The sequence below is a fragment of the Halichoeres trimaculatus genome, unplaced genomic scaffold (genome assembly GCF_033239565.1).
Source record: "Halichoeres trimaculatus isolate MK-OKI-2021-1 unplaced genomic scaffold, fHalTri1.1 fHalTri1_scaffold_23, whole genome shotgun sequence".
NCBI lineage: Eukaryota > Metazoa > Chordata > Actinopteri > Labriformes > Labridae > Halichoeres > Halichoeres trimaculatus.
Window position 1 is genome coordinate 13,986,196 of NW_027437201.1, and position 25,715 is coordinate 14,011,910.

Here is a 25,715-nt window from a genome sequence, read left to right on the forward strand (position 1 = left end):
AGTCGACCCCCAGTTCTGTTCGTAGCAGCGCACTGCTTTAATATTCTTTACAAAATATGCACTATATACAGTGGCATTTACAGCAATTTAAAAAAAGAGGCAAAAAAAACAGTAAAGAAAAACAAACTTCATCAACTTCAGTGCAAAAATGCGTCTGAAAGTGGAGACAGACTCCGAACATAAAGCAAATAGAAACAGTCTTTTTATAAAATGTCAACAGGAGTCACGTGCAGGTTTTATTTTAGCATCAACCTGCTGAGAGGCTGTGGAGGAACCAATTCATTATTGCTGTGCTTTGTGGATAAACTGTGTGTGGGTTTATGAGATTCTAAAGCTTTGTTTCACCCTGAGGAACAAAAAGACAAATCAGACTGTAAGTTATTCAACTGTTAAATATATAGTATGTATACATCATCATAAAAACAGAACAATTCCAGGAGTTTTAGTTGGAGTATGAGTGGATTTGTATGAGTGAGATGTGAGATATAACTGTAGTCCATGTCACAAGGTTTCAGTCTAAAACCCCCAACGTTCAGATTTTTAACGTGAAGTGAATTATTTTCACATTCCAATCGCTCCGTTCTGCTTGCTTTGACACCAAATATTTCCAAATAGTTTTTTTGGTTTAAAAGATCTGATTCAAACCCTCAAACTAGAAATGTCACCAGCACTTTAAAGCTCCTTCTGTTCACCTGTACAGTTTCACTAAAACAACCTGCACTGTCCAAATTTCTGTCATTTAATCCTGACATTCTAAGACACAGAGAAGATAATCTGAAGTACAATCTGACTTTTAAATAAATTATCGCCATATTCCTCCTCTACATACTGGTTTAATCCGGTTTGCTGTGACCTTTGTGTCCCCTTGGTGTCGTTTTTAATGTACAATGTGCAGCAGAAATCAATAACAGAAAGCAAACCACCAATAAAACGTCACATTTCTCATGAACATCAGTCTCTCAAGACGTCATCATCCATTCATCTATTCCTCCATCCATTCATGACCTCAGCAGCACGTAGTTTCTGCACATACGGACACAACAGTTTAAGTACAGGGACAATAAGGTTTGGTCTGTCTTTGTTTTAACCACTAAAGGTTGAAATTTACACCCATAGTTCTGTATTCATGTGGTAAAAGACTAATCATCAACTAAAGTTTGATGAGGGTGTTAAAATGTTTTACGAACAGATAAATCAGTTAATGAGCTCCAAACCAACAGTCCACTCTTTGGAGATACAGCTCAATTTCATCCTAGCCTCTCTGTGTACACAGAAAAAGAGTGACTCGGCTTCACTGTTTTACCAAAGGTTACAAGTTTTACCTCCTGAACAGGATTAAGTTTGTTTACAACTGTCCAGTGATACTATTTTTTTTCTCCAACAGTTTTACAAAGACTCCAAACTCCAGTTATGTATTTACTTTGCTTTCGGGGCTTTATTTGATTATTTTAAAATATGTATTAAAGTGCATCACAATCTGCATTTTTAGCCTGAAACATCAGCAGTTTCCATGCTGAAGGTATTTGAACAACTTGTTTTCACATTCTTGGAAAGAAGAGTTAAAAAGCCAGATGGTTTGTGTTACAAGAAGACAGCACATAAAAAAACTAAATATAACTACGTTCAAATCATTAAAAATATATTAAATAAATAATATAATTCTGTAAAAGTTATTAGTTACGCCACTTAAAAAGAAGGCTGTGTTTTTGTTGTCTGGCAGTTTACTCTGGGAACACAAACTTTGGTCTTCTAATTTAGAGTCTTTGGATCGATGCTTGAGCTGATGCCTCAAGTGTGCATTTATTTCAGACATGATGCAACATCTTGCATCACCTTTGAAGCTTCATTAAATCTGTCAAGGTTGCAGAGTTTGCTCAGGAGCAGTAAACACTAAAAACTGAAGTCCTGCAAAGGTTTTCCAGAATATAAGATTGAATTCAGAATTTGTTTCAGGTATTAACATGAGAGTCATGTTTGATAGTTGCCAAATGTCTTAAAGTGGAGGTGATGGTCCATTTAACAGCTCTATCCTTGTAGATGAATAGTGTTACACTAAAGTTTGACCTTTGACCTCATTGTTCCTGTACTTGTCTCTTCGTGTGCTGCAGCGATCACTCTCACAGATGTACAAAACATAGTTTGTCTCATCACAGCCGTTAAAAATACTCTACACACATTTTACTGAAGAGTCCAGTAGACTGTTTTGTGTGGACGTGTGTGTGTGTGTGTGTGTGTGTGTGTGTGTGTGTGTGTGTGTGTGTGTGTGTGTGTGTGTGTGTGTGTGTGTGTTATTTACATGGAGTATTCAGTCAGGTATAACAGTTGGGAGAGGACAGGACTTCATATTTGTGTGTGAGTCTGTTCCCTGCATGCCTTGTACAGTGTGTGTATTGCTGTGCTGACGTGTGTGTGTATTTTTTGTCCCTTTTATGTGTAACGTCCCTGTGTGTGTTTGTAAGATGTTTCTATATGTCACTGTCTTTGTGTGTTTTCTCTTGGTTAAATGCGTCACCTCTGGAGGAGTCTTGGCAGTTCAGTGTGTGCATGTGACTGCATGCAGGTTTCATTCTTCATGTGTGACACACACTAATATATGTCCCCCTGGATGTGCGTGTGTGTGTGTGTGTGTGTGTGTGTGTGTGTGTGTGTGTGTGTGTGTGTGTGTGTGTGTGTGTGTGTGTGTGTGTGTGTGTTTAGGAGGACATGCCGTTGACCAGGCTCCTCAGCTGTTTGACCACAGTCTCTATCAGCTTCTGTTTGTCTCTGTCGTTCTTCCTGAACTGAGAGAAGATGTTGTTCTTCTTACTCGTGTCCTTCATCCTGAAGAGACAAACAGACACATCGAGTCAGAACTGGTCAAATATAAACTCCTGTTTGATCTGTTAGAGGGGGATGGAGGATGTTTCTTCTGAAGTTGACAGATAATCCTGCAGAATGACTTTTACTGTGTGGCAAAACATGAAGCAGAATGTTTTAAAGACCAAACATGAGCAAGAAGAGAAGCTGCACCTACCCCCTGTGGACTCTGAGCAGCAGCAGAAAAACAGCAGAGAAAGAGAAGAGGGTTTAGGGGAAGTGAGGAAATAAAAGAAGAATACAAAGACAGGAAAACACAGCAGCTAGATTCATATGAACATTGTTGTAATGTAAATGTTGATAAAATGCTCGGATGTTTTGTTAGAGTGGCAAAAAGTTTTCTTCAAATCGCTCAGCAAACTTAAGAAAAGTGTGCATGTTTCCTGTTTTATACACATTTTAAATAGTGTTTTAAATGTTAATTGTACTGAAATTAGACAGTTGACTTATGTTTCTTAAACTTTCCCCATTCTTTATGGTGAGCGTGATCGCTGAGTTTCAGAATTTTTGTTTTCAAGTTTACTTTTAGAAACGATGCACAGATTTCTTTTACTGGAAGCTTCAGACCCTCTCCACTAACGCAGGATGATTCGACTGAGCTCAGATTTTGTCTGGTGTTTGCTTTCTTGCAACTGTCCCCACTGTGCAGGGATTCTTGTTCGAGACTCATCCAGTGAAGCCCTCTATAGGTTTAAAACACATGCATACCTTTCACTCTTTTTAAACTTGAATAAATTTAGCAAGCAACGACTCATATCTGAGTTCATCAGAATAATAATAGTGGAAATTATGAGCTGAATATCAGCAGAGAAAACCCAAGTATAAGCAGAGACTCTTGAGTGTGAGGGCAGAGTTTTAAATGTAAGCTGTAAAGCTCTCACTGTTCAAATAGATGGTTAAATATGTTAGCTGCCAGTGCTGCCTGCATGTTTTTGGGGGCGCTAACAGAACTCACTTTTCCAGCAGAGCCAGGGCCGTGGCCGGGTTCACTCTCAGGTATTTGGAGGTTGGCTGTCCGTAGTCTGCCAGGTAAGTCGACCAGTCCCACACCATGAACAGATCCAGGAGCTAAAAAACACACAAAGACAGGCAATATTCAAAACGTTGCTGCAGATATTAGCACTCCGAACCTTTATATGAAATAAAACTTTGACCGAGGGCTGTGTGACAGTCGACTGAGATGATGGGAAACGTGTATATTTCTGGTTACGTTGTTGCTCTGAGAAGCAGAGAAGACAGAAAGAGAAAGAAGAGGAGAGAGAAAGCTGGGGGGTTCTGCTTTGACGTGATGAGTTTTAAGTGTGAACAGCAACATTAAAATGACCCCCCCACGACCCCTGGTTAACCTGATGGAGATGACTCCCCTCCCCACCCCACACACACACAGTGTATGCTAATGTCATAGGGTGAAACAGCTGGGTGTTTGGGTCATGTTGAAAGAGCAGTGAAAGAACAGCTTAGTGATAATAGCATTATTCAGCTGAGTGAGACTCCGACACACTGAGAGGCTTAGCAACAATGCCATTCTTCTCACCTGGAGCTAAATGATGAGTCACATCTCGCTCCGACGCTCTGTTAACTCGCAACAACTCAAAACTCACAGAACTGAAGGTCTAAAGCAGGTGTGTGACATCCTGTGTATTAATTTAGCCACTGGTTTTATCACTTATAGTGATGCTGTTGTGCATACGTGTTGAAGACGGTGGTGATGTGCATTGCATCAACATCAACACCATCAAGGCAAAACAGAGCTTGATGTGTGTGTATGTGTGAGTGTGAATGTGGAGCTATAGCTGTTTACATACTGTGCTGCTGCAACACAGCAACAGAAAATTAAAAAACACTCAAAAACACCACAACGATGCTGTGACAGAATTAAATGTGCTGATTCAAAGGTGTGATGACAGTAGGACTTTGTTGTAAAGCGGTGACGTTTTCATCCTTTCCATTTCAGAATCACTTCAGAAGATCTGATTCGTGATTGACAGACAATTCTTTAAACAAAAGCATCAGAGAAGATTCTCTTGGTTGAGTTTAGTCTTGTCATGAGTGTGAAATGGTTAACAGTAGTGGAAAATATTCTGCTACAGGCCAGTGAAAGGCTGTTTGTGTGTGTAGCAATTTACTGTCATTGTGGAAAGGTCAACTTGTCCTGAAAAAGATTTACTTTGAGTCATTACCAGGAGCACAGATCCTGAGTTGTCTTTCTGAAAGCTGTAGGAGTGTCCCCATTGTGTTTATCTAGCGTTTTATTTTTGTTCAAAACTCTGAAAAAAGTGAGGGTTAGCCTTGTTTCTTTTTGTTAAATTTTTGAAATGCTGAAAAATACTAAAAGTTTTCAAAAGAATTTGACCAAAAATAAAATGCTGAAGGAACACTCCTGGGGCATCCCAAAAAGACAGTCTAGGGCAGTGTTTTCCAACCGTGGGGTCACCTGAATAGTCTGGAAAAAGAACTACACATAATCCATAACTGTATTCTAGGTGTTCACTTTCTCAAATGTGAATCTAGTCCAAATAAAAAGCAGCATATAAAAATATCTGAGCTGGTGCATCTCGATTGACAGCCGCGATCATGTGATTGCACAGTTACAGCTACTTGAGTTGTCTTGCTTCAACCTGTATAAACACAAACTCGCAGTCAGTGGGGAAAAAACAAAATTGAATTTTTTTTTTCTTACGTCTCGCCCCTTATAGACAGTTCCAAAATGAACAGGGACAGAGAAAAAACAACTAAAGTTTCATTCAGAAAGGTTTTACTAGTGTCACTGAAAGCAACTAGGAGAAGCCAACGTCTGCTGTGTGGAAAAATCCTGTCTTTGGAGAGTATGAGAGTTGAAAAACATAATCAAAAACTGAGTCTAGAAAAAAACATCTTTCTGGGGTCGCCTAAAATTTGTGATGTAAAAAATTCCACAGCCAAAAACAGGTTGGGAACGGATTTATGAGCCTTCAGGGCAAAAACCTTTACATTTTTTTTTAACATTTGGAAATTTTTGAAAAAATACCCAGGCTCAGAGTTTAGCTTTCAGAGGGCTAAGAGCCTGTATTAGTTTTATCTCTTCAGCAGTGCCAGATTTTACAGTCAAGACTTTGGAGACACTTTTGAACACTTTTGAGAAATAATAACTTTGTCTAATAGTTCCATATTTTATCAATTTAATATCTTTCTTTAAGTGCGCTGACTCTGCTGGAAGCAACAGGACATCTCACACAAATCCCCATGTTTTCTTTTTCCACAGACCTCCTGGTTACCCTCGTGTGTTTCTAAACACATCATTTGTCCTGAATGTTTGTCGCTCCATCACTCTGAACACTTTCAGGATAACGATCTAAAAAGCACATATAGCTACAACATAAGCAGTCATTAGATAAAGGGAAAGTAAAAGGATGACCTCTCTGTAACCTCGGCCTGTGGATGACTCCCAACCTCTTTACCTAAGGCTAGGATTAACATGTCAGCCCGGCAGCCTGAATAAAAAGAGTCACATCTTCTGTATGATGAGCTGCAGCGAGGGAAAGAAGGAGCAGGTCAGGCTATGTTCTAGTCCATGAAAGAGAGGGATGTCAGCTCCACGTGTCAGATGATTCTCCAGTTTTAGCTCTGATAAACCGAGATTGCTTGGTCCCCCATTGACACGTCTATGACTTAAACCCTTAAGTCAATGAGAGAATACACAACAAAGTCATCTTCGGTTTTCATTGTTTGTTGGTTTTTCTACTTTCATCCTCCACCTTAAGTAAAATTTTCACTTTTTAATTTTTCTTTCAATAAGCTCTTTAAGCAGAAGTGTGACCTGGACTGGGGGCAGTCCCGAGCCTCCCCCAGGCTCAGATTAACAGGTCAACACAGAAACAAGTTAATGAGACCCAGCAACACTTTACATACCACTGGTGTTTACAACAGAGAGTTTGTGCTTGTGTGTGCTGAAATAGGAATTTTCCTGAGCAGGTGAACCACGGGACAAGTGAAAGTTGAAAAGGTCGCGCAACATATGCCAGTGAAATGAAAACACAGGCTGGCTCCGCTTGCATGCACAGGTAAGTTAATGTCGCCTCTGCTGCTTCGTGAAAGAGTTTACCTGTCGGAGGTCGATGAATGCCAGCTGGAGCGTGTCTCCTTGAAAGCCAGGGACCGGCTCTGAACTGGCAAACACTGAGGAAAGCAAAAACACCAAGAGAGAACAATCACTTAACAGAAAATAGCACACAAAGGTTACTTATTGTTACTACAAAAGAGTGTGGAGAAGTCTTGAAACGTGTTTGTAACTTTTACTTGTTTATCATGAAAATCCAACATGTAGAAAACACAAATCTGTTTTTGTTGTTTTTCCGTGATTTCATTTTTTGGAGTTATGGAGTTTTTTTTCCGTAGAAATTGCAGATAGACTTTAATCAAAGTTTCCTGGGAAAAGAAAATCTCTTACATTCACACTGAATGACGTCCAAGTTGAACTGCTGAATGGCCCCCATGCTGATCTGTTTTAGCTCTGTGTCCAGCAGCATCTGCATCAGCGATGTGGACAGATGCTTGCAGGCTGACATACAAGCCGTCTGGGCCACTTTTCCCTGCAGAAAGAAGGACAGTGAGGAAGAAAAGGGAGAACAGGGGAGTGACAGAGGAAGGGAGGATGCAGAAAGTAAGATATAGTGCAGGATTTAAATAAGGATAAGAAGTCAGGAATGGAAGTGGAGTAAGTCATCAGAAGAATTGAGGACAAATAAAAAAGGAGGAGGAAACATGCCATAAAGAAGCAGAAGAGGAAAATTTTAAATGGTTAAAGAACAGAAGAGGAATTTTAGGGAATGGATGCAGAAGTAAAAAAGATTTGGGGGATAGAGAACAAGAAGGCACAAAGACGGACGGTTAGCTTCGCCTTTCAGTGTGGACAAACAGAGATACGGGTGCAAATATGCATCTTTTGAGGAACATCACAGGCAAATGCAACAATCCACGATGTAGCCCAGAGATCAGGAACCAGAAACCTGCTTTTAGAGCAATACCTTTATCAACCACCTCCTGGGAGTGGGCTTTTTTTCACTTTGCTCCTGCTTTGTGATTTTTCCACTGAGAACAAATAATTTCTTTTGTCTTGTATCCGTCTGATGCTAAAGATACTTCTCCAAGTCTTAAAAGCGACAAAACAGCTAGCCTCATATACTCATAAATGCCAGAAATTCATCGATTCTGGGGTGTTGGGGCTGATGTGGAAGCAAGAAGCTAAAATTGTCCCCCTAACATTGTACAGAATATATTTCCTGCCAGCTCCTGAATAAAACTTCCACCTGAAATCAGGATGAGCCGATATAAGACCTGCAATATTCAGTAAACTTCACTGTGAGCGAGTAGGTGGGGGTGATGACATTCATGACATGCAACTGAGATGAGAGAGTGAAGATACATGCACATCCATCAGTTTCATAAACCTCACAGTCAAGCTTTTGTAGCATGGTTGATGAACCTGAAACTAGTCACCTGACTTTAGCTCACCATCCACCTGATCAGACTTGGGGAGACTTCACGGAGAAGAGGATAAGTGAGAGCTACCAACTTTAGAAAATTTCAGGGGCAGAGTTTGTACTTGCATAGAGGAATACCTGAGACAGCAGGTAGCAGCATAGGTAAAGGAAAAAGTTGACTCCCAAAAGTCAGATCTACTTAATACACAGCCAAACCTAACAGGTGCATTTGCTGCAAACTAACTTGAGCATCAATAAGACTGAATCTGGCAACTTCTGACCGGCCCTGGTCTGACCTTCTGACTTCTTTAGTACACCTGTATTCAGGTTTTCAAATAAATTACTGCAGTACAAAGGTAAGAAGGGATAGGGATACATCATAGTTTTAATCTTCAGGGATGAAAAATGGCTCAACCCATCCCCACTGAGCGTTTGTAAGTGTGCAGATGGAAAGGTGCATGAAACTTTCAAAGCAGGATCTTGTATCAACACGCAGCTTTGATACAAGAAGTAACAACCAATCACAGTCACAATGAATGCAGCATTCATCGTGCTTTACATTTTCCACCATGAGTTCTTTAGGAAACATCACACATTAAACAAAACCCACAGATAGCTCAGTTCATGCGTGGAAGCACAACAAAGCTCAGCGATGAACACATGAAACACTCCACAGACGTCCACAGCAGCATGTGTGAAATATAAGTGTGAGCATTTTCACTACAAGCAAAGAGGTGGATTCAAAATTAAGATCCACCTTGAAACAGATACAGGTTTACATCCCAGTGTTTGTTGTAAACAGAAAAGGAAAAGCAGATTAACACAACCGGTTCTTATTGATACTCATGCAAAAAAATCCAGGGATGATGTGGTGACACATGCCCCCCACCAACTCCCAATAGATTAAGTTATATAAAGAGATACCCCAGTTAAAAATGAAGTGAGTGAAACCAATAACTGTTGAATCTGCAGAGACTGGAAGCCAAATTGGGAATCATTCAAATGTGTCACGCAAAGTGCATGCTCACACTCACAGGATATCTGTTAAAGTTTGCCCTTCCATTTAGAAAGAAGTCTCTGCTTTATGAAATTTGGAAACTGGGTGTTAAGTTTCAGGTCGTTCGCCTGGAGATTAAAAAAAATTAGCCTACTGAATATAACAAGTGCAGACCAAGTATACTGATGCTCATCCACCGAGATTCCCAGTAGTTCTGGCAGGTAAAAAATCGGAACAGGAGCCTTCATCTTATTCTATTTTATGTTTCGAAGTTTAGAATATGTATAAATAAGGAATGCAATGTTCACATGGGGTCAACAGTCTTTTTAATTGAGTTTTGATGGTGACAAACCTGGCAAACCACCTGAAGAGTTGCACAAAAAGTTGTGGGACAAAGTCAACCTCACACACCTGACTAATCACTGATTGATCATTCTGTGTGTTTCAAACAGAAAGAGAGTCACCAATCCTGCCATCGGCCAGGGAGCCTCAGACAACCAGCTGAATATTTTCTCTGCATTCATAATGAAGTCCGAGACCTTGACCCCTCAGTTCAAGTTAAAGAATGAAAGAAGAGAAAATGAGACTTAAAGGATGATCTGTCAGAATGTGACAGCTCCTTGAGAATACTGAGACCTATTCAGACTTCCCGTCATGCAGCTAGAGAAGCTTACAGGCTTGTTTTAAATGCTCTGAATAAAAACTGGAGGTATTACAGAGTATAAGCTTCTTCCCCAGTGTCTGAAACTTTTCATCTTGGCTTTAGAAGAACTACTCCCCTTGAATGAAACACTTAATACCTCAAGACCCACTCTTTGGTCTTCCATCTAAATCAGTTTCCAGAAGAACCAACAAGCCTGGAGAAGTCAAACCAAAGCATGCGTTTCATCTCCACTCTGCCTGCAGAATGGCAGTATAGTGATGCAACAGCCAGGCAGGAATACTCACCGACATCGATGCATGGTCATTGTTGTTATTCTGAGCAGAGACACCCCCAAACCAACCAAAAATGGAGGAGGGGGAGGGAAAGAGGGAAAGGAAAGGAAAAGAAATGTGCCAACAATAAATGGACAGGAGGAGGTAAATTCAGCTAAAGATATATTGCATGCTTGACAAGTCAAATTAATAGAGGAGAAAACTGCTGGTAAAAGAAATGAATTACAGAGCTGGTTATTACAGAGGGTGTGGGTGGGGAGACAGGAAACGGTATAAAACAAATAAACTAGCAGTCATTCCAGACACAGTCAGAGAAAGGGAAGGAAAAGAGGCAGGAGATACAGACTGAAGCTGATGATATCAGATATCCTTCACACTTTGTTGTCAGCAAGTGTGTCATGTTTGGGATGATGTCAGTTTGTACAAAAGCAGCCAACAGCTCAGTGAGCATGCACACAGACAGAGCAGCGGTGCTTTACTCATACTTGGCTCAAATTTAGAATTTGCTCTGTAGTTGGTAGAGAGCAGATCAATATTTGTTAAGGGATATGATAAACATGTTGGAAAACAGCAGAAAAACCGGTAAGGAGTTGAGAAATATGAGAAATAAAATGCTCAAATGGATTTATCACATCCCTCCTTCAAATCAGAAACAATCAGCACCCACACGTGACTTAAAAGAAGCAGAACTCAAGTCCAAAAATAAAAAGCGATACAATGATGTTTGACAAGAGGAAGGTGGCAGGTTTGATGAGTAAGAGGTTGGTAGGTGGATGAGACTCACCGGGAGGTGTGTGAAGACCTGGAAAGTGGAGCGCAGGAAGTTGATGAGATCCATGAGGTATCCAGAGGCACGACCGTCGGACTCCGCCATGCCCCACTCGTAGTCTGCGAGCTGGATGAACTCATCGATCTTCTGGTTAAGTTTGGTATAAATCTCTCCTTCTGCTGCGTGACGAGCATCCTGACAAAAAAAAAAATTAAAAACTGCTTTGACCAGATGGAAAACAACTCAGCACTAATACTACTACCATACTGTATTTGAGTAAGAAAACTATCATCAACATTAGCCTTAATTTCACGACTTTGTTAACACTAAACACAAGTTACGAGGCATCATCTCTTCACCTTGAATGTGGACAGGCCGTAGAGTCTTGTGGTGTGAACTGTTTCAGGAGAGACGTTTGTGATGTTCGTTATAAACTCTTCCAGATACCTGCAGGCCTGCTCCAGGTGAGTCGTGTTGATGATGATCTGCACAAGCTGTGAAATGAGAGTTAAAATTTCAGACTGAACTGCAGGGTCTACATGACTTTTGTAATGAGTCTGTCACTGCTGTGTGTTTGTACCTCAGTCAGTCCTATGTGAGGTTTCTTGATGAGGTTCTGCAGACAGCTGCTGAGTGTTCTCGTCAGGAGCAGGTTGGTGGATTTCCGCAACATATCGTCAATCTCTGTTGAACTAAGAGGAAGAAAAGGTCGTCAGTAAAATGTTTTCGAGCATAACAGCACAATAAAAACTGAACATGCAGTTTCTCTCCCTATGCACCAACCTGCGATGTAGTGACTCTGAGAACTTTAAGCTGGCGTAAATGAATTCTTTGACCTGTGTGTAGATCTGAGGGACGGACTGAGACATCGGCAACTTCTTTGGAAAGTCCTGCTGCTCAAACACAAATGTGAATTTTCACACGTTAGAAAAAGCTGTTTCTTAGCATTGACTGTTGCAACCCCACCACCCACAGAAGGGAAAGTTTTGCATGCAAAGTAAGAGCTTTATACTAAAAAGTGAGTTGTTACCTTCTCTATCTCGGCATCATGAAATGGAAAGCGGCTGACAATCACTTTATACTCCTCCTCTGTCTCCACAGGGATGGGGCTGTAGTTGTCCAACTCAAAAATCTCCCTGTGACAAAGAACGTGTTATTATCCATGAAAACTCTGAACAAACTAAAAACATAAGTGTTTGTAACTTTACAGTAATCAAATTTTCCAGAAGTGATGTTTATTTCTAGACTTAAGGGATTTAAAAATCTACATTAGGCCTGTTTATTACTGTCCAGATACTTATTTCTCAGAAGGTAAAACAAAGCATCAAGTGAACATTTCTTTTTTGCTGAAACATTTATTGTGACAGGATTCTGAACTCATGTCTTTATTGAGCCCAACCACTGACTCCACATTTAACTGATTTGCTGGAGTTACTGATTGGTGTAAATACAACGTCAGCAGAGCTCACCTGAAAACAAGTGCCCACTTCTTCAGTAGAGTTTCGTTGTACTGATCTCTGACTTCAAACAACAGGTCGAACAGCCGGTTCACAGGGAAACCGTAACCCTTTACACATACACATACAGAGACATCAGGTGTGTTAACCTCTGCTTGTTAATCTTCAGAGTCACATGAAGTGCTGCTGAACCAACCTGTAGTGTGTCCGCGAAGATGACTATGAGATTCTTGAGCTCCAGGACCAGGTCTGGGTCATCACAGTATGACTGTAGACAACAAACATCATCAGATATTATTTTCAGTTCACAGATAAAATACTTTTGAACATGTAGAGGAAAATGTTGATGTTTTGGAGTATTATTGGTTTTAGTGAGGTAAACCCTTTACATCTAAATCAAAGAATAGACTCTTAAATAGTTATTTTTGTAAACAAATTAAATCCATGGAAAGCTATAGCGACAGGGCATGAGTGACTGGGGGAGTTGGAGGGAGGGAGGGGACTTAGCCAAGGGTCAATCAACACCAACAAGGTCCCTCCATTTTCTGGGGTGCAGAGTGATTTATGACCCTGAAAGCAACACAGTTAGTGCTTAACACTAACACAGGGATCCTGCTAACACAGGAGTGTGTAAATCAACAGAGTAAATGAACACAGGCTGAGATTTGACGTAAAGCAGCGGCCGCCTGCCTCTCTGTTTACTCAGACACACACATACACACTTGCAAGCAGCTGGAGGCCGGACTACACACAATGCACCTCACAGGATAGGACATTTTTATTAGAACGTACCCAGCTCGTCTAAGCCTTAATAAGTTTTCTGTCTTCTGTAATGTTTAAGTCACACAGTGTGTGCTTTCACATGTATTTTTACTTTGTTGTAGTGATCAACAGTTATGTTTGAGGGATTTCTTTATTTAATCTTTAAAGTTGAAGACATTTTACTTTTTTGCCATCAGGTTTTTGATCTTTGGGGTAATTGAACAGAGAATCGAGAGAGCAGTGACTCATGGATAGGGTTTGTGAAAAGCCTTCTCCCTGTGGGCTGTCCATGCAGTGGTTGTAAGGGCAAGACCCCTGGCAGTGTGGAGCTGCCTGTGTCATGGCCCAACAGAGGGGCTGAGGCCGGGGGGAGGGGCCACACCAGGGCCTTTGTCAGTGTTCTCACCCCAAGCTGTGCGGCCCATTCTCTGGCCTGTTAGCATAATCCTCTAGGTCATTTACAACTGAGTGGAGCCCAGCGGTCAGGAATATGCCTCCTTAATCTGCTGTTATTGTTGCAATCTGTCTCTCATTAAGGCCCCAATGACCTCCTCTTTGGCCGCATGCGTATGTGTGTTTTGACCTCTTCTCTTGAGAGTGACATCATTAGTGTGTTTGTGGGTGTATTGACCTCTGCAGTAGTGTTTGTGCGTGTGTGTGTGTGTGTGTGTGTGTGTGTGTGTGTGGGTGTGTGCATGTCAACTAGTGAATGAAGTTTCTCTGTGAATAAATAGATCCACAGCAGGCTGTATTATCTCTATTAACTCTTAACAGTCATCTCCTCATTCACAGTACTCTCCCTGCTGGCTGTGTGTGTGTGTGTGTGTGTGTGTGTGTGTGTGTGTGTGTGTGTGTGTGTGTGTGTTTTGTGTATATGCTCGTGTATTTTGAGCCTACAGAGTGAGTTCGGAGCACGGCAATGATCTTGGACAGCGCCATGTTCCACAGTTCATCAGTGTAGGCTCTGGTCACCAGTCCCTGTGTTGCATGCAGGATGTGATCCTCCACCACAAAGAAGCTAAAAACACACACAAAAAAAACACATTGCACATCACTTAAATGCATTGATATATAAAAATTGCACTTAGTATCATACCTCAAAAACCACAACAAACAACAAAGCCAACAACTGAAATTCCAATAAGTAACCCGTGGCTGGTTAAAACGAAAGGGCTCGGGGGACAGACAAGGAAGTCAAAATCAGAGGGACTCCTTACCCTACAATCTGATTGAAGTATCTTCTGTAGCCTTCCACTGTCTCGTGCTGAAATCATAGACATAAAAAGATGAGTTAACAATGCCAAAAAAAAACAGGAATCTGGCTTTCTATACAGCCATTACTGTTATTAAAATCATTCACTGACAGTAAAGTCATTTGTTTATGTCTCTCACCATGTTCGCTTGTGGCTGCAGCACTAGCCGGGCCTGTTTCTTTCTCTGCTTCCTGTAGTAGTTCTCAAATGTTTCCCGGTCTCCCTGCAGACAGACAAGTACAACAGACTTCAGTTACTCACACAAAGATTACTGACAGCAAGGTTGCTGTTATTTTTGCTTCTTTGCAAAACCAAAGCATAAAACACTCTCCTTTATGTAATTCTTTTACTTTCAGGTTAAGGACACCTACCAGTACTGTGTATATGTGTAAACATCTGTAGACAGGCGAGAAGTCTACCAGATCCTGAGCTGTTAGAATCTGTCAGACAAAGGTGAGAAAACATGAACTAATTCTTTCAGGATAGATGAAAATACCAACTACAAAAAAAGAGAAAATAGTTCATGGATTAAGATTACAGATATTAAGTTATACGTGTTTGTAGCAAGTTAGTATTACAGATCACTAAATACCGAATAGTGTCTTTATCAGGCCAACAATCTCTTGGTCAAGGTATATCACCCTAATTTGGTTATCACTCCCTGTCTCCTCACCTCTTCATCAGCTTCCTCCTCATCTCCTGAGTCCTCCTCCATCATGAGGCCGTTATGTGTGTGTGTTCGCCCGTTCAGTGAATACACAGGCTTGGTGTAATGGCCTGAGCTGGCCTGTTTGGCTACTGCACTGTTAAAGGTCCTGTGCTGCTGCGCCTAAAGAGATAAACAAACACATCAATGAGCTGATAAAAACCACATCCCAGCTGTTTGAAGATTTAAGAAAAACACAAAAGCTTGTACCTGTTTCATGGCAGTCTCTCCAACCTTATCAGAGTGTTTTCTGATGCTTTCCAAGAAATCTTTAAGGTCTGACATGGAGATGTCCTTGATCTCTTCCCTGAGTCTGGGCAGGTTTTCAGCCATGATCTGACAGAACCTGTACTGACTCACCCTGCAGGAGACACAGCAGAGTCAAACATGATATCAACACTGTAAAAAAGAAAATCCCATCAGCATTATCGCAATTTAAATGATGCACTGCAACTCATAAACCAACCAAAACATATTGTGATATCACAATTAGCTGCAAGATATTAACACCACAGACAACCTTACTTCGACTCTGGTAACATTCCCAGCACGGTTTAAGAATAACCTCATACGTTTCCAGTGTTTAAGTCTTTAAAGAATGCTTTAAGATAAAAAAAACTGTGCACACCTCATTTATGTGAGCTTTCGCTAGGCTATTAAAGTTAATATATGATTTTTCTTCTACCTTTGAGTGTACCTGCATAATCTGAGTGTAAACCTTACCTGGGTATGTAGACCTTTTCCAACTGCTCCATGGTTTTCAGTGCAGCGTAGTATCTGCAGAGACAAATGATATAGGTTCTCAATTCTGTTCAATCAATAAAACCACTGCAAAAATAGTATTCTCCATCCAACTAGTTTGATGTCCACCAGCATTAATAACAAAAATGTAATACACTTATAAAATCTCCACATTATCAGCATCACTTAAAAAGTTTTAAACTAGCAGGGAATACTCTGCAAAGCCAATAGCTGGCATCACTTAAGTTGAAAGCAATATTTGTTTTAGAGCTGATGCTGATATTTTCTCCTAAATGTCCTATCAAAAATTGATGACATGATAAACTGTGATCCACCCTTTGATCATGAGTCTAACAGTGTGAAAACAAAAGGAGTTTCCTAAAAATGAGCAGTATGAACAGGTGGAAAGTAACAACGGCCAAAACTGTTTTAAAAAAAAAAGGGCAGAGTATCATGATGTGACGGTTCCCTCTTCTTCAAATCCCTGCAAACTGACCAGTTATTTGCATTTTAAGGCCTGAGGAGGCAACTTGAGTAAAACATAATGTATGTCTGATGCATTACATGCAGAACTGTTGGATGTCTTATTCTCAGTGTCCATTCAGCCACCTGAGTTATACAGATTCTGAGGTCTTTCATAGTGTGCACACAACACAAGAGTTCAGCCTGGGGTCAGTGTGCTGAGCTCCCATCATTAGGCTGATAGGCAGGCTGCGAAGGGATCTAATTGGTCGGTCAGTGAGTGTAAAATGTGTTGCATACACATGAACAGAAGACAGCCTCATAAGCTGTACAGTGAAAAAGGTTTGTCGGGGTGCAGAGCACCAGGATGAAGGACACAGAGGCTGCATGTGGCAGGTCACTGAAGGGAATGTGACCTGGGCACCAGCACATACAGTACAGATAAAAACGTGTGTTTTTGCCATACAACCCCATTCTAATTTATAGGATGTGTATAGACCATGTCATTAGTCAGCATAGTCTAATTGCCTTGGATTGGCTGTGGGCTGTGAAAGAGCCGCAGAGAGGCGGCCTTGTTGTGAACAAGGGCACACTGAGGGTCAATTGTCCTGCCAGTGAATGGCCGCTTCCTTTGGTACACAGTAATGAACAAGAAAGGGTCATTATTTTCCTGTTCAAAGTGAACCCCCCTCTCCACTTCATACAGACAGGCATGTCATTTACTGCCAAACATGAAGTTCATGGGGTAAAAATGAAGTTCAATCAAACTTGCACAGCAGTGGATGAGCAGAGTTGTCCAAAACCTGCATCACGGATGAGGAAGAATTTTGCAGATTGGTTTGAAAGGATTAAAAACGGCAATGATTTTGATCACTTATGCTGAAATAACAGAGTACCGTGCCACAGAGTGACCCTTTAATTCCTTCACTGGTCCATAGTTTCACCTCTGACCACAGCCAGCATCACAGTTGTTAACTAACATGAACAACATTTGTTGTGGGGGTCATGTTTGTACTTGTTAGGATGTGTGAATAACTTATTTTTGTTCTCTGAGATGCAGAACATATTTTCTCTTAGCAAACCATTGTGCATTGAGCCACAGTAGTGATTTGGCTCAAGGCTACACAGTTAACTTCAAGCATATTATGATGAAATAGTTACCTTTTGGATTCCAGCTGCTCCTTTAGTTTGCTGTACATTTCTAGGACTGCAAAGGAAGAGAGACAATCAGTAACCAGCAACAACGTGAGGGTTTGTTGCCTTAATATTTTCATTCTGTTTTCAATTGAAAAACATTGTTCTGTGCACAAATTGAGGCACATGAAAGTAAAATGAAACATTAAAAAAATCACACATGTTTTAGGACATTTTCACTCCAAGCCACTTCCTGAATACTTTCAGGTCATACTCCTGATTTCCTCCAAAGTTCTGCAGAGGTCACATTCTAGATAGACGTATACTGCCTATGGTAGCACCCTGAGGTTATCTAAGTGAACATCTCATTAATATTAGTGCTAAAGTGATCATCAAAGCAGCAGTGGCACCTGGGATACAAAGCTGGAGCTTCTCCACAGTGGTGGCCATGTTCCTCTGCTGAATGCGACAGCGAATCACCTCCTCTGTCTGAGCCGTCACCTGAGAGGGAAAAAACAAACGATTTGGGGACCATGAGGGACAGGTTAGCAGTGTTTACACTGGGATCACGATTAAAAAGCGACAGGCTGTTTCTACGCATCTACTGCAAGCATTCATAAACTCACCTCCCGTCCAGCCTCCTGTAGTCTTCGGTTAGTGTCTGTCACCTGACCCTTTGAAAAGAAGAGACACTTCTTTAACAGCACAGCCTCAAGATTTCTCTTCATATTATCATTCCCAAGATACAACACATTATAACTGTTAAACAAATTTAGATTTGATCAATTTGAGCAGAGAACAGTCAAAAAACAGAGCCAGTAAGTGAGAGACCAAATAAGGCTTTGTTGAAATTGCTGAAAAAAAAAAGAGGGAGAAAATCTAGGCATTACCCTCAGACTAATCTTTGAAGCAGCACAGAGATGTGCTGGATATCGAAAACACAACTTCACTGAATCACTGAAATGTTCAGATATTTTTCCGAAAGGTGGGTTTATCACATATATTCCACCATTTGATGAAGGTTAGAAAAAACATTTTGTGGCAATATGAAAACTTTGGTCCTGGTTCAGCAAACGCTGTCACATGTCTATCTGTCCCTCTCCTCTCTGTCTGCTCCCCCTCTTCTTGCCCTCTCTTTTCCCTCTCTACCTCCCTCACTGCAGCTGCTCAGCCTTGAAATCAGCTCATTGTCCATGAAGGGGTAGGGACAAAAGCAGGCAAATTCAGATTAACCAGGCAGCAGGGACCTGAACCCATCATTGGTGCACTGGGCCTTTCATGGGGTTTAATGGCTTGTGACAGGCTCTTTCTCACAGATTCAGTGACAAACTTCTCGATTCTGGATGAGGATTTTTGAACTCTCGCTCTTGTCACACGGCTGAGAGCCATGACCCAAATGACCAGTCGGCTTTTAGATGACAATCCTTTCAACAGAGGAGCTTCCAAACAAGCAGGACCGACTACATAATCACTGTCTCTTCTTTTACTGAGCATGAGTTCAGCAAAAACAGTGTGACTCCCTGAGAGCAGCAACAGTGATGACGCAGGAACCTGTGTCTCTGAAACCTTTAAATCCATAAGGATGAGGTACACTGTCATCACCCCTTATGCTCATCCTTCTTACCATCAGTTTTTCTGCATCAGCTCGGACTTTGAGGAGCTCTGTGATGGCATCCACAAAACCTTGGTGGTGAAAATTGCACATCTTCTCGATCTCACGGTCATGGTTTCTTATCCTGGCATCCAGCTTTTCCATGAAGCGTTTGTGGGCGTTGGGCTGGTCATCGTAGATAGACCTAAGAAAGCAAACAAAAAGAAAATAGAGGTCTAAAAATCAAAGTTTGTAAAGGGGAAACAAGAAGCTCAGCTTGACTGAGTAGTAAGAGCTAGGTTAGCTCGTCAGGCTAATGCAACTCTCACTCCTGAGTCCCATAGACAATCTTTCTTTCCGCAGAACTTAAATCATTTTTAAACGGACAACAGGTGTACTGTTAATATTAGGGCTGCAGCTATCGGATATTTTAGTATTCGAGTATTCTACTGAAATTCCCATCGATTAATCGAGTAATTGGATAAAATTCACTTTTGTTTAGTTAAAGAGCAGTTATTTTTCAAATGAATTTTTTTCTCTTTAAGAAATTGAATTTTCTGATACAGCATGTCAACAAGAGCACTTGCTTTGGTAGCTCCAAAATTTGTAAACATACTTTTACACATTTTTTGTGCCTTGTACATCTCATCAAATGTTGCGGACCCAAATGGCACCCGTTTCGTACAATGACCCATTAGTCTCCAAACTCCAGAAAAGAAGCTAGATTTGTTGCTAGTTGCTATATTGTATAAGAAGTAGCTTGAGGGGTCTGAAAACTCTCTTAATATGGCCTCAGCTCTATTTGAAATACCACTCTTTCATCTTTTTTCAAATTAAACGATTCCTCGAGGCGGAGAAAATTACTCGAGTAATTTTTGTAATTGAGTACCTCGAATCATTTGAGGAATCGTTTCAGCTCTAGTAAATATAGATATATTGTAGTACAAAGGACCAAAGACTCATATATAAATACATCTTACAGTCCAGGAAAAAAATATTTACATGCCAATATTTGACCTGGATGCTTTACAGCAGCCCTGCAAAATTAAAAAAAAAAAAATCAACACGACTGTGAGAGCAGTGAGGCCGAGATGACCAGCTGTTTGCACATCACTGCAAAGAACCCTGCCATGAATCATTACTGGTCATCCAGCACAAACACACAGACACAAAGACACCCTGTCGGATCCTGGCCTGGCTTCAACAGGCACAGATGGCTGTATATACTGTATGTATTTCAGAGTGTGTGTGTGCTTGATCACAGAGACAGTAAAACAGAGTAGTAGAAATACAGAAAGAGGGAAACAAAAACATGAAGCGATGACAACTACAGGTGTTGTGTGTGTGTGTGATGCAGGAGGAAGGGAGGTGGAATAAAAGAGGGAGGGGAAGAAAGCACTATTAAAAAAACGGATCCAGCTTTATCTTTGGTTTTTGAGACTTTTTTTTATCATGAACAAACTTAAACTAGAGAGTAACAGTTGCGTTGGTCACATGTGAGATTTAGAAGAACCACTTAGCTCAATGTAAACCAACACTGCATGCTCCAGGCTGTTGCCAAAACTTTCAATCTTTTCAATCTCATCAGGCTCAAATGCAATGGCTCGGTTTCCCTCCTCAGGAGGAAAGAGCAGAGCTTAGCTACGTCTCTGAAAGGTGAGAAATCTCCAGCCTGCAGCAAAGCTTATGGAGGGATTCAGCTCTGCTATAATCCACAGAGATAATGGCGCTGTATGGGTAAACAAATACAGGTCATATGTCCTGTGCCCATCACCTTTAGGTAGCAGCTGAAAAGAAAATAGCACATGAGATGATGGCTGATGTGATTCATAGTATCAGTGAGACTATAGGGCAGTGTGTCTCACAGCTTGTGTGCTACAGGCGCCATCCTGTGGTGATCAGGGGATCAGGGATACCAATGAAGTCTCTCTTAGCTCCTCAGTTTCTTCCCTATGAGCTGCTGACATGCATCGTAGCTAGGGTTTGTAAAACAGAGTGATACTAATACTGACTTTGAATTACTTTAAAGGAAAGCACAGTGAGACTTTACTGGCCCAAATACACCTTGGCATGCACAGACCAAAATCAGCAGAGTATTGACAAAATACAGACAGCAGCATCCACTGAGCAAAATATCTTTGAGGAATGAGTCCCAAGAGTAAAAAAAGTAAACAAAGTGAAAAATAAAGTATTCTGAGGCCATTAATCTAAGATTTAAAAAAAAAAAACCCATAGCATTAATCATCAGTTTTCAGTGAGGTCTGAGCAAAGTAAGATTCTGGAAATAATGTGATGTGATGAACCCAGCTGCCATTCACTTCAGCTGGAGTAACAGCTCCATCCAGTGACAGTGGTGTGAAATGCTTCATTCATAAACTGACCAAGAAAGTACATTATGTCATCTTCAACACAATATAATATACAGATTGTAGCAAGAGGAAATGGTTTGATTTTGCATGAATCAGAAATTATTTCTACATAAATACAACATAATACGACCATAAACCTTGTCCTTACATATTCATCATTCTGTGAAAAAACAGTCTCTCTTTTACATATTACAGATTTTTGTGGAGTCATTTCTTGGGAGAAAATATGTAGGGTCAGAAAAAACAGCTTTTTGTGTAAAAAATGTTGATAGCCAGGCACAACTGCTCCACGACTGTGAAGCCAAAACTCTTAAAGCTCATCCTGGCGACCGGCTGCACTTCAGGTCATAAAGTCTGTCTGTACGATGATACAGCAGACATTTCCATTGAGACGACCACAGGAAACCAAACATCTTATTAGTAAGGGTGCACCACTGATCACCAATCTTTAAAAAGCCTGACTTGCTGATACTGATTTGGGCTGAAACAGATTTTTTTTTTAACTGACAGCTTATACCTTCAATGTTCCAATCTTATTTTATTGAAAATCATTGAACAATGCCTTCGAAACAATAAAATCTTTATGTTTTGACATAAACAACCAATAAAGTGTCCTGAGTTTTTGCTAAAAAGCAACAGTGGCTGGCTGTCAGACCTTCACAGAGGTATAAGATCAGTTTCATATGTAAGGATGGCCCAATCACTGATCCCCCAAAGTTAAGGAAATCAGCACCAATCGATCAGTACATGTCTACTTATTAGCCTTTAATAACTATCTATATCTATTATTACTCTAAGATCACAGCCCATAATCATGCTAGATTATAATCTCAATCAAAGTTGAAGGGTTAACATGAGCACCTTCTCAATTTGCTTCCATCAAACTAATGACTGAATCTTGTCACCCGGGGACTCATAATGGGATTAATGGACTCAGATAACCTTCTGCATAGACGCAGAGAATGCAGTTGTCTGTTGAGATTTTCTGTCTGTTATGCTAATTAGAGTCTTTAATTTATAACATACTTATTTTGTTCAATTTCCTAAGTCCATACATCAGACTTGTAAAAAAACAAACATTTTTTCCCCTGATAAACACTTATGCAGATAGCAAATCCTGGCTTTTAGCTATCCTGTGGAGAAACTCAGAGGCCACCAGGTGGAGTCTATTTTGTTTAACAAATGAGATGCTGCTTTACCTACACAAATGTTCATCTGTATTTCTACAGCTTTGCTGAAAGGTTTAAAGTCAGCTGTTATTTCATTCTGCAAATCTTCAGAAATGATAAAAAAATGTTTTAGTTCTCTTTCTTTGTTTTCGTCTTTATCTGATTTATACAATTCACAAAATAATTCTAATAATTTTCTTTAACACCAGGATGTTCAGAAAAAGAAAAAAAAACAAAGTTGTTGCTTCTAAAAGCTGACCCTGGCTGTTGGGACAACTTCTCTAAATATATATAAAGCCTCTGTTTGGGGGACTGGGTGTTACACATTAAAACCTGACATATGCACATCCATGCAGCACAGCAAAGATCAGCCTTGCCCCATGCAAGGTTCCTCTTACATGTTATTAATAATTGAAACCAGGTGGTAATGCTGAAACTAATAAGTCACTATCTCTCCCTGCTTCCTGCCAGTGAAGGAGACTACGTCAGACTTGAGCGTCCTCTGAGTACTGGCAGAAGGAATCATGGTTAATCCATGATCTGTGCGGATCATGCTGTGGCGGAGTTTTCAACGTGTTAAAGTGTGACAATTTCTCCTGCAACCCCACACAGTCTGACAAGTTTCAACTGCTGTTTGAATGCAAAAGTTGAAATATTGGTGTCAAATTAAATTTTTCTGTTGCCAAGTGAAATGAAGAATTCAGAGCTGGGTTCTGCAACAACAAGATGTTTGGACATTTCTCTCATGTCGTCTAGTGATCGTGAAATCCTACGTGGTGAAGGGGAAGTGACAGCTTACAGAAAGAAGAGACAGCTGCTGCAATTCTGAGGAGTACAGTTCTGAGATGGATATTAACTGAACGTTTCTTCCTCCGTGTTAAATATTAAACCTACAACCAACCTTGTTATAGTGCTGCACAAATGTGATGGAGAGGTGCCAATAGATAGCACAGATATCTGGCTCTAAATCATGGTAGTTTTTGTAGAGGTGGCAGTATTTCATTGTTCCTTATTATCTTTGTGAACAGACAAAAATAAACCAAACAAGCCAGAAAGAGAGTCAGAGTAAACTGATCTGACCTTGTGGAACAGGCTCAGGTGTGTCAGTAAACATGGTTATGATGACATAAGCCCTGACAGCGGTGAGTGATGAATGAACATCAATGAGCACACTCTCATGCAGAGTAGTTTGGAAATGATTTGTTTTTTTTTAAGTATCCTGGTTTTGTGTTTTATAGGCAAACATTACCCTTCAGCAACTCTCACCAACAGTTGTCCTCACTATCAATGCTTTAGCAAGCAGCAACCATGGCTGGCTTTTTGTGTCATCATCTCTGTATAAGGTTTCAGAAAGCATGCACACTAGATGACGCGCATGAGTTGAGATATCATCACTTCAATGAGTATTTGGAATCTGAAGTCTAAATTTAAGGCAAGAAATGATAAAACAATTGGAGGAAAACAAGTTGTGTTTTTCTCTGCGGGTCATGGTCATGCTGTCTCAGCATATGGAAGAAAATTAGATGATCCTCAAGTTAGCCATTGGAGCTACCTTAGATTAAGTTGTGTGAAAGAAGTGGAGTGTTTTGATTCTTAATTCAGGAAGAGGTGGATAGCCATTAAAATGATCAATTAGTCCTAACATACCCTACTTAAGTGGTTGTAGTCAAAGAAGTAACAGCACATTGCATATTTTTCTCATATTGTACAGACCTATTTCAAGCACCTGACATTTACCCCTGACCTTTACAGAGATACTGTGCAGATATAGTAGTAATTAAACCTCCCTAATGATAGTAATCAAAGGGCAACATCAGCATTAGTTCTTTTCACAGTGGGAAATGGAAACTAGTAATCCAGAAAGAGCATTTCAAAATTGAATTGAATTTAGGATAAAAACACTAGTTTTGTGTGCTCAAGTTTGACCGAAAGGGTTTCAGACTTTTTGCCCAAGCAAAATTCATCCAAAAGCAGAGCATAATCCCAATATTGATAACATTATATGGAATACCAGGAACAAATTGATAGAGTTAACAGATGTCACCCTCAGGGCATATCTTCCCTTGTTTTTCTGGTATGCTGCAAGACAACCACCGCCTGCAGGCATGTCTGCAGGACAGGTGTGTGCAGACTGAAGACGCTGTGCTGTGGATAGGTGCGCAGTAACTACTGTAGCTTGCTATTAAACTGTCATTCGCCCTGGCCTTGGACACAAGCTATTAAACATTAACAGTGCAGTGTGTTAGAAGCGGTTAGGTCAAGCATTTGAACTTCCTATTTCCGTACAGCTCTTTGGCAACCACAAGACAACACCGGGGGGTCAATATGACGCATTAAAGGGTGTTATAACGGGATGACAGTGGAGCTAATGTCCACATTAACGTTGCTCAACAGCTAGCCGATATTGTTAGCATCGATAGCTGACATCAGCTGTATAATGATAAGAAGATGTGAGGTCCAGCAGCCACACCCACAGAGGATGTTAATATTATATTTGACCGGTCATTACCTTTCTGTTAACACAGAGGGTCTGAATAAACCAAACCAAGCTCGCTGTAAACACAGCTGCAGTCAAATAACTGATATAGTGGTGATTGTTGGCCTGTTAGCACACAGCTAGGCTCATGCTTCATTTCAAGCCTACCGGTGGTTGGGGAAGCTAAGCTAATTGTGAACAAAAGGTCTGATAACGGGGGAGATGCTAACAAAAACACAAATATTATAATTACTACAAGCTTTCTTTAAGGTTATATATTCTTACCGGAGAGTGGGACCAACACAAGCCGTGTCCGTGCTCTCTATTTCCTGTAAAATCCGTTCGTGCTCCGTTATACACTCCAGGGTTTCATTCTCCGCCATGATTGTTGTGTGTGTGTTATGACTGCAGCTACAGCACGGGTCAGTGTGAGGGCTGGCCTGTAGGGGGCGCACGACCGCTGTAGTGCAGTCAATATCAGCAGCTCTGATCCCTTTTTTGTCTGAATCTAATGTAAACATCAGGTGTTGGTCTAAATTTCTGTGGCAACCAAAAACACAGATGTGATAATAGAAATT

At 40.7% G+C, this 25,715-nt stretch overlaps 1 protein-coding gene across 4 annotated transcripts; it reads right to left on the minus strand.

The window, feature by feature from the left end:
• Positions 1 to 2,213: 2,213 nt before the first annotated feature.
• Positions 2,214 to 25,569, minus strand: exoc6 (exocyst complex component 6). 4 transcript variants are annotated; one of them, XM_074662855.1, is made up of 25 exons: positions 25,423 to 25,569; positions 19,157 to 19,328; positions 18,159 to 18,206; positions 17,943 to 18,033; positions 17,560 to 17,605; positions 15,919 to 15,972; positions 15,406 to 15,556; positions 15,163 to 15,318; positions 14,861 to 14,929; positions 14,629 to 14,712; positions 14,454 to 14,500; positions 14,134 to 14,254; positions 12,671 to 12,742; positions 12,487 to 12,584; positions 12,048 to 12,153; positions 11,801 to 11,910; positions 11,598 to 11,709; positions 11,377 to 11,511; positions 11,033 to 11,212; positions 10,261 to 10,290; positions 7,283 to 7,424; positions 6,938 to 7,011; positions 3,812 to 3,924; positions 3,014 to 3,025; positions 2,214 to 2,820 (listed from the first exon to the last, which is right to left on the minus strand). In XM_074662855.1, the coding sequence occupies exons 1-25, from the start codon at positions 25,518 to 25,520 to the stop codon at positions 2,694 to 2,696; spliced, it is 2,448 nt and encodes an 815-aa protein (XP_074518956.1). In that variant the 5' UTR covers positions 25,521 to 25,569; the 3' UTR covers positions 2,214 to 2,693. The 4 variants fall into 4 exon arrangements, with proteins under 4 accessions (XP_074518956.1, XP_074518959.1, XP_074518957.1 ...); XM_074662858.1 differs by lacking the exon at positions 10,261 to 10,290; XM_074662856.1 differs by lacking the exon at positions 3,014 to 3,025.
• Positions 25,570 to 25,715: the final 146 nt, after the last annotated feature.

Excerpts from the sequence above, each read along its gene's own strand:
- exoc6 (XM_074662855.1), bottom strand. The coding sequence starts at position 25,520 with ATGGCGGAGAATGAAACCCTGGAGTGTATAACGGAGCACGAACGGATT. Across the intron at positions 17,606-17,942 it reads GCTCCAGCTTTGTATCCCAG|TCCTAGAAATGTACAGCAAA; the intron begins GTGCCACTGCTG and ends CTTCCTTTGCAG. Across the intron at positions 12,585-12,670 it reads TCTTCGCGGACACACTACAG|GGTTACGGTTTCCCTGTGAA; the intron begins GTTGGTTCAGCA and ends GTATGTGTAAAG.